The 9,790-nt window shown below is 14.2% G+C and overlaps 1 protein-coding gene and 2 non-coding genes across 4 annotated transcripts; 2 read left to right on the forward strand and 1 right to left on the reverse strand.

Moving 5' to 3' along the window:
• The first annotated feature begins 3,477 nt into the window (after positions 1 to 3,477).
• Positions 3,478 to 3,550, forward strand: PRSY57_0727400. Its single transcript has one exon. It is a non-coding gene; the product is annotated as a tRNA-Val (tRNA).
• A 919-nt stretch (positions 3,551 to 4,469) lies between these two features.
• On the reverse strand, positions 4,470 to 4,541 carry PRSY57_0727500. Its single transcript has one exon. It is a non-coding gene; the product is annotated as a tRNA-Thr (tRNA).
• A 2,192-nt stretch (positions 4,542 to 6,733) lies between these two features.
• On the forward strand, positions 6,734 to 7,825 carry PRSY57_0727600 (putative exported protein; the record flags this gene model as incomplete). 2 transcript variants are annotated; one of them, XM_020114692.1, is made up of 2 exons in its annotated part: positions 6,734 to 6,803; positions 6,984 to 7,825. In XM_020114692.1, 2 exons carry the CDS (start codon positions 6,734 to 6,736, stop codon positions 7,823 to 7,825), a joined length of 912 nt encoding a protein of 303 aa, XP_019970649.1. The 2 variants fall into 2 exon arrangements, with proteins under 2 accessions (XP_019970649.1, XP_012762381.2); XM_012906927.2 differs by having other exon boundaries at positions 6,734 to 6,799; positions 6,980 to 7,825.
• Between the last annotated feature and the right edge of the window lie 1,965 nt (positions 7,826 to 9,790).

The raw sequence follows: 9,790 nt of genomic DNA on the forward strand, positions 1-9,790 counted from the left end.
TTTTTTTATATTATGTATAAAAATTTTTAAAAATTTGTTTTATCAAAAAAAAAAAAAAGAGAATATTAAACTTCAATTGAAGGAATAGAATTAAATGAACAAATTGTTATTAAAAAAAAAAAAAAAAAAAAAAAAAAATTGGACAAATGAATTAGCAGAATTTGTTAATTTTTATTTAATTTGAGACATTATTTTCAATTACAAAAAGAATTTTTATATACAAAAAAAAAAAAAAAAAAAAAAAAAAATTCAAAAAAAAATTTTTAAATACAAAAAAAAAAAAAAAAGAAAAAAAAAAGAGATAAAATATAATAAAATAAAATACATAGTTGTAAAGGAGCAATGAATGAGAAATACAGAAAAAATGGATTATATAAACTGAAAAATAGGAAATATATACAAAGAAATCGATAATTGTTTATATTCAAATGGTTAATATATTACATACAAATGGATAACATATGTATACAAATTAATAACATAAACATATTAATAAATAACATAAACATATTAATAAATAACATAAACATACAAATGAATAAAATATATACGTAGTTCAACAATATATTACATATATACATACAAATAAATGAAATGTGTACATGAATGTTATAAAATTATATTTCATATATCTTAATATATTTATATATTAATATTTTTCTTTACACATTCAAAATATTTCATCAGATCTTTACGATTGTATTTATTATTTATTTATTTTATTTTGTTTTATATTTTTAACATATGTAATTTTTTTGGAAAATTCTAACTTGATCGAATTTTTTTTTTTTGTGTAAAAATAAAATTAAAAAAAATAAATATACGAATAATAAAATAATAAAAATAAATAAAAAATAAAATAAAAATAAAATAAATAAATACAATCAAATAAAATAAAATAAAATAAAATAAAAATATATACATATATTATATACATACATATATACATTTATGTAATTTTATAATTTCTTTGTAAATTATTCCTTTACGTTTAATATATTAAACAAAAATGTGATTATATATTATGTGTTTCCCATTTTATATAGTGTGAATAAAAATGAAATTGTAATAAGTATATATTATATATATAATACATATATATAAAATAAAATATATATATTATATATATATATATAAAGCTGTGTAAAAAATCAATTCTATTCATCTTTTAACAAAAAATTTAAAGAAAAAATCAAAAGAAAAAAAAAAAGAAAAAAAAACATAAAACAAATAATTAATTAAAAAAAAAAAAAAGATAAAAAAATGAACAAATTTTAAAAATTTAAGAATTAAACAAAAGTTAATTCTGAAATGGAAAAAACAAAAAAACAAAAGAAAAGAAAAATTTTTCTTTTTTATAATATTATTAACACAAATATATAAAATGTACATATATATACATATTATATTGTCAATATATATGTATATATATATATATATATATTTTAATAAATAATAAAATTTTTGTATATTTTGTTTTAATTTTTTGTTTAAAAATTAAAAATAAAAATTATGAATGTGTAAAAATTCAAATTCCATATAAGGAATAACATTATCAATAAAGTTGTTCATTTATTAAATATTTTAAATAAAATATTTTTATATTTAAAAATTTATGTTATTAAGTAATAAATATGATATATATATATATATATATAATATTAATAAAAATATATGTACATAATTATTATGAAAAAAACAAAAAAAAAAAAAAGAAAAGAAACATACGAATACATATTAAAATGATAACTTTAATAATTTAATATGTTATTTTTAAATTATTCATTATTGATATTTATAATTTCTGCATATGTAGATTAATAAAATAGAATACATATTAATGATAATAACTGTTCTAATAATAACAATATATACAATTGAGGTTTAATAAAATAAGTACATGACATTTTTTATTAAATATTACTTAGACAAATATATATATATATATATATTTAATATATTGTTTAAAAATAAATAATGACAACAAAATCGTTGTTGTCATAAAAAAATCTTATATCATTTGAAAATATTTTGATGTATCTCTCTATATATATAATAACAAAATCATCTATTTTTTATAGGAATTAAGATATTTGTTTTGATGGTGTATATATATTTTATTATGATGTCTAATTTATCCATTTTTTTTTGTCTATAACGATTTTTTTTTTTTTTTTTTTTTTTTTTATATAGAATAAAATATTCATGTATATACAATTACTATTTATCAGTAATATCATTTATATATACTCATTTGCATCATAATATTTGTTCATATTTTATAACACATGAAAAGAAATTAAAAAAAAAAAATTCAAGTATAATGAGATTACACAATATTGATACTGATATATAAAAGCTGATGTAATTTATAAAAATATATACATATATATATATATATAATATATTTATTTATGTTCTATTATGTATCAAATGATTATTATTTTTTTTTACTATATATTGTCATTAATTATGATAATATTAAAATGAATATAATACGTTCATATATAGATAAATATTATAAGACGAGAAAAAGATAATAAATAACGATATATTTTTATATTCTCTTTTAATTAAATGAATGTACTCATTCTATTATTTATTTTTTTCTTTTAGTAATTATTAATCTTTGCAAATTTTTCGTATATATATATGGGGAAATATTTCAGAGTATTAAAAAAATGAAATAATAAATATAAAGAAATATATAAATAAATCCTTCAACACATTGGTTTAAAACCATTTATTTTTTCATTTTTATTACAGTATAATATTAATTCAAAGGTATTACATCTTTATATATATATATATATATATATATAATATAGTATATATTCCTCCTTTTTGTTTTTGTATAAGATATATTGGGATGTTATAATATTAATTATGCTTATGCAAATGTTGATTTCTTAAATTAATATATCTCGATAAATAAAACAACATTATTTATTTTATGATAACTTTTAAAAAAAAAAAAAAAAAAAAAAAACATATAAAATCTTTGTCCCTTTGTATATGCAGGTTACAAATCAAAGAGCCCTTATATATATTTATATCTACAATTAAAAAAATTAAAAAAATGTTACATTTGATATTATACATATAATTTTAAATACCATTATATCGAAAAATAAATTTTATATGAACATATATTTACTGTATAGAATAATAATAATTTGAATAAATTATTATATGATTAATGAAAAAAAAAAAAAAAAAAAAAAAAAAAATTTTATACAAAAATTGCAATTGAATAAATAAAATAAAACAAAATAAATATATATAAATACATACATATATATATATATATATATATATATAATTTAATGAATTAAGAAATCTATATTTTTCAATTTTATGTTTTTTTTATAATAAAAATACATCAATATATGATATACATACGGATTTGGTAATATCCAAAATATATATATATTTAAAATTAATTATAAAGAAAGAATAATTGAAAATTTCTATTAAGCGGGCATGGTCTAGTGGCTATGACGCCTGCCTTACACGCAGGAGATCCCGAGTTCGATCCTCGGTGCCCGTATTTTTACATTAATTTAAGAATTTAATTATAAAGATATTTTTATAGAAATATATATATTATATATAATATATATTATTATGATTATATTAAATGTTACAATGTATAATTTATTTAATTTGTTTTTTTCATTTTTTTGTATATAAATTATGAAAAGGATTATAATGACAATTAAATTTAATTTAAAAAAATATGTCATTATTTATATCTTAAACCATATAATTATATATATTATATATTTATAAATATATAATTATATTTAATATTTTTTACATTATTAATATATTGGTTCACTTAAAATGGATGTATTTAATTTTTATTTTCTATTCTTTTTTTTTTTTTGTGATATAATCCCAAAATATATTATATACAACACATGTTTTTGTAAATGTAATTTTTGGTATATGAAAAACATCAATAATTTATCCATAAAAATGTTCAATATTTTAACATTGTATAATATATATATATATATATATAAACTTATGCAATGTTAAAATAAATAACGTGATGATATATAATGAATTATCGTTTTTTTTCATAAATATATAAGAATATTCTTTCAAAAGATATATATATTTATATATAACAATTATATTTATAATTTTAATAAATTATATTTTTAAAGAAAAAAAAAGAAAAAATTCTTTTGACTCATTAAAATATTATATGAATATTTTTTTTTCTTTATATATATGATATTTTGCATATTATTATATATAATAATAAAATTTTACATTTTATGATATAATTATTTACTACTATGTAATATAAAATTATATTATAAAATATTTTATATAAAATTATATGAAAATCTTATATTAATCTTAATATAAAATATATAATATTTATTTTATAAATATTCTCCTATTTTTATGAATCTTCAGAATTTTCTTTTTTTCTTAATTACTTTAAAATTTATAGCCACCTGGGAGGATCGAACTCCCGACCTTTGGTTTACAAGACCAACGCACTACCACTGTGCTAAGGTGGCAATGCTTAAATTTTAAGTTCACTGATTAATATATATTTATGTATATGTATATATATTTTTTTTTTTCTCCTTATTTTATATCATATGTATATTATTTTATTTTTGCCTAAAGAAAAAATTATTTTATTATTATTATTTTTTTTTTTTTAGTATATTTTTATACATTTTTGAAAATTTTTCATTATGTAATTTTTTATTTTAAATCATAAAATCTGTTTAATTATATAAAGAATAAAATACATTTATTAACTTTATCAAATTAAAAAATATATATATATATATTTATTTATTTGATTTATGAATATTTATATATTATTCAAAATATATATTATTGAAAAATATAATTATATATTATATGTGGAAAATAAATATTTCCTTTTTTTTTTTTTTTTTAAATTAATGAAATGAAAAATATGTTACTATTATATCATGTTACAAAAAAACCTTCTGTTAATATAAAATTTTATATATTTATTTCGCCTTATAATTTTATAATAATTATAACAAAATAATTGTAGAACGTGTGGAATATATTCATATTTTTAAAATATATTTAGAAATATTTCTTAATATGTTTAATACAATTAAAATGTAATTATATATAATTTATTTAGAATGAAAAGAAAATATACTTATATAAAACCTTATATGTTAAAAATATATTATATGTATGAAAATGCATTGATTTAATTCTTTTATTTTTTTTTTTTATAATAAATATTTTGTTAGATAACCAGAATATAGTATGTATAAAAAAAATAATTAATAATTAATTTATATGGAAAAATAAGTACTTTTATATATAATTAATTAAGGACATTAATTATTTCTTTTTTTTTTTTTTTTCCTTTTTTGTCCATTATATTTTTAATAAGAATAATTATATATTTTTAGATTAAAATTATAACTTTGAATTGGGAAGTAAAAATTATTAAAAAATTTAAAGGGTACATATTATATAATATATATATATATATAGATATACGTATATAAGTAATAATTATTATAATTGTGATAGTTGTAGATCCCTTTTTTTTTTTTTTTAAGTTTATAAAACATGTTAAAAGTACATAATTTATCTACCATTATTTATATACTCTAGGATTTATTCATAAATAAATAAATACTACTACTTATTATAAAAAAGTGGGACAGTTCTATTATTATATACAAATAATAATATTCCGAGAAAATTCGTTCGAAATTATTTTTTTTTTTTTTAATTTAAATATTAGTTGTTTCTATAAAATTATAATTAAAATATAAATCTCATTTTTCTTTTGATTTATTATTAAAAAAAAAAAAAAAAAAAAAATTGAAATTTTATTATTTTATATATAATATTATATTATAAAAATATAATATATGATTAAATAATATATAAAATTCTAATAAACTTGGAGGATATGATAAAAAAATAAAATAGAATAAACTTTTTTTTTTTTTTATATATATAGATTAAACGTACTTACAACGAAATTATCAAAATATGTTTTATAATTGAAGTAGTGCATAAATATTTTTTAATTTATATTTTTTTATACATGTTAAAAAAAATAAATAGTACGACTACATATATTTTAATTCATTAATATTATATTTATATATATATATATATATAATATATATATATAATTATAAGAATACTTTTTTCTATTATTTAAAAAAGAGAGAACGACATGTAAATAAACAATAAATTATTTAAAATATAGAAAAAATTCATAGGAAACGAAAAAAAAAAAAGAAAAAAAATATGACCATATATATAATATAATATATAGAATAATATATTTTTATATTTATTATATATAAATTTTAAAAAGAATAATAGTATTTGTAAATATTTTTATCTCTATATTTATATATAACTTTTTTTTTAAAAATAATTATATTTTTGAAAATTATTAAAAAGTTATATTTATTATAATTTCTAGTTATGAATATTTATTTTTATGAACAAATTAATAACTCTTTAGTATTTAAAAAAAAAAAATAATTATTAGAATTTTATTTTTCTTAATATTTTCAGAATATATATATATTATTATAATATATAGGTATTTATATTTTTAAACTTATAAAAATAAAACTTTTAAAAAAATATTATTTATTTTAGTTGAAATATAAATAATATATTTTTTTTTATTTTAATTTTTTTTTTTTTTTTTTTATTTTATTAAAATTTTATTAAAATGGTTCATTTTACCAAGATTTTAGCTGTTACCTGTTTTGCTGCTACTTTTCAATGTTCTAATAATGTAAGTTTATAATAAAATAGATTATAAAAAAAAAAAAAAAAAAAAAGAACGGAAAAGGAAAGAAACATACATGTATATATATATATATATATAATATAATATAATATAATATAATATAATATGTAGGTATTTTAATTTACCTTTATGTTATATACATTTTTATTTTTTGTAATTATTTAGGGAGTTCTTTCCAAGAGTTATGATATGAATAACAAGAATTTGAATAATGTAGGATTCCGAAATAATAGAATTTTGTCTAGTAAGGAAAACCGTGAAGAACCAGGAACTAGTGGTACAACATCAGGTGCTAATGGTAATGCGGCTAATATTCCTGACCTTGATAATTTTATAAATCAGACAACATCTTCATGTGGTAATTTGGGTAATTTGTTAGCACCATTACTTAAGGGTATTAAGTCTAATTTATTTTCAAAATATGTTAATGATGATGGTACAACTAAAGAAAATGCTCCTACAGAACATAATTTAACCGCTATAGTTAAAGGAGTTATGCATGATATTAAGCCACAAATGAAAGCATTAAAAGAAGGTATAAAGAAAAATATTGAAGAAGGAGGTGAAGAAAATATGATGAAAGATTGTGATGCTTTAAAAGATGGATTTAAGAATATTATGAAAAGTTTTGGAGGTGATTTTTCTAACAATGTACAAGGTGCAACAGGAATACCGGGTAAATTATTAAAAGGGTTTTTAAATGAAAATGAAAGTAAAACTGCAGAAAATACAGATACCAAGGATGAAATAGAAATATTATTAGAAGATGAAAACACTGATGATGATGATGATGGTGATGATGATGATGATGATGATGATGATGATGATGATGATGACGACGAAAAAGAAAAAGAAAAAGTAAACGAAAAAGAAAAAGTAAACGAAAAAGAAAAAGAAAAAGAAAAGGAAAAAGAAAAGGAAAAGGAAAAGGAAAACAAAAAGGAAAACAAAGAAACCTCAGATAAGAATAATAAAAATGCTGGTACTTCTACATTGAGAGGAAAAAAATAAATATTATAACTAATGTGGTGAATATTATATATATATATATATATATATATGTTTTTTCGTATTTAATGTTTTGTTGTAATTTTGAAAAGCGATGTTTTTTATATATATTTTTTTTTTTTTTATAAGAAGTAATAATTTTATATTTTTCCAGTGTTATTTTTTTAAGAGATTCACCTTGTGCATTATTATACATACATATATTTGTTTAAATAAAATGTATAAAAAATTGTTAATCTATTTTTTGTTTTGATATTATTATTATAAATATAAATATAAATATAAATATATATATATATATATATATATATATATATATATATATATTTATATATTTATTTATATATTTATTTATTTATTTTCTTAATGATAATTTATAATTAACATTTTTATACATAACTAATTAGTTATATAATAATTCAAAATGTGATTTTAAAGAAATTATACCTATAGAATATTTTATATCTTAAAAAAAAAAAAAAAAAAATATATTAAATTAAAAGGATAAAATGAATTTATATTATTTAAAAAAGTGAAATAATCAAATATAAGAAATTGATAATATATATATATATATATATATATTAATATTTAATTTTCCACATCCTTTAATTTTTAATTAAAATTTATATTTATTCACATTTTTCTTTAAGGAAAATTATTTACTTTTTTTTAAATATTTATCATCCTTCTTATATATTAACATGAGCTAGTAATTACTATATTTTAAAGGAAAATAATAAATTAAAAATATATAAATGAATAAATAAATATATATATAATATATTTTATATACATTATGATTATCATTTATAGAAATGTTATTTTTTAATATGAATAATTAAACAAAAAAAAAAAAAATTTTTAATATTTAATATATATATATATATATATATATATATATGGGATATATATATATAAATTATTTATTATATATAAATTTTAAGGAAATTAATTCTTTGTACCTTAATTTCAGTATTCTTGGAGAATTTTGTATTTTTATATAGTATTTAACACTTTGTGTTAAAATTTTTTTTTTTTAATATATAGATTTTAATCTAAAACTATTATTCATATATATATAATGTGGTATATTAAAATGATTATTTGTTTTAACATAAAATTAATAAATAATTTGTAAATAAATAAGAAATTATTATAAAATATATTTTAAAATCTATATATATATATATTTTTTTTTAATTTTATTAGTAATATTAAAATTTTTTTTTTTTTTATGCTTTATATATTTAATATATTATATTATATATATATATTTTTATATATACTTAACTATTTTTATATATAGAGTATATATATATATATATATATATATATATAAAATAATTCATGCAGTTGTACGTAAGAATATACAATATATATATATATATATATATATTCTATATTATTAAATTATGTTACGGTTAATTACATATACTAATTTACCAATAATTTCTATTTAAATTACATTTATTTTATTTCTCCTTATAATTAGTTTATTTCCTTCATAAAAAAATAAATAAATATATTATTATTTATAGAAAAATGCTAGTATATAATATATATATTTATATAAATTTAAATGACATATAAAAAAATTCCTAATTTTTTTTATAAATACATGTACCTTAATGTTTTTTTATAAATAAATTAATTAATAAATAATGCACTATATAATTATATATTATATTATAATTATTCTTAATTTACGTTTTTTATATTAATTTACATCATATAAAAAATGGGATCTATTATTAAAATGTATAATTTTAATATGAAAATTTTTACATTTTTAATTATGTATTTTTTTTTTTTTTTATATTAATAAAAGTATAATTTTTATATGCAAATATATTTATGTATTTTTTTTTTTTTTTTTTAAATTATCATTCTCTTGTTTTTATGTACTTTTTTTTTTTTTTTTTTGGGGGGGGGTTTATTTTTTTATTCTTTTTTTTTATTATTCTT

This window comes from Plasmodium reichenowi, chromosome 7 (assembly GCF_001601855.1).
Source record: "Plasmodium reichenowi strain SY57 chromosome 7, whole genome shotgun sequence".
Classification (NCBI taxonomy): domain Eukaryota; phylum Apicomplexa; class Aconoidasida; order Haemosporida; family Plasmodiidae; genus Plasmodium; species Plasmodium reichenowi.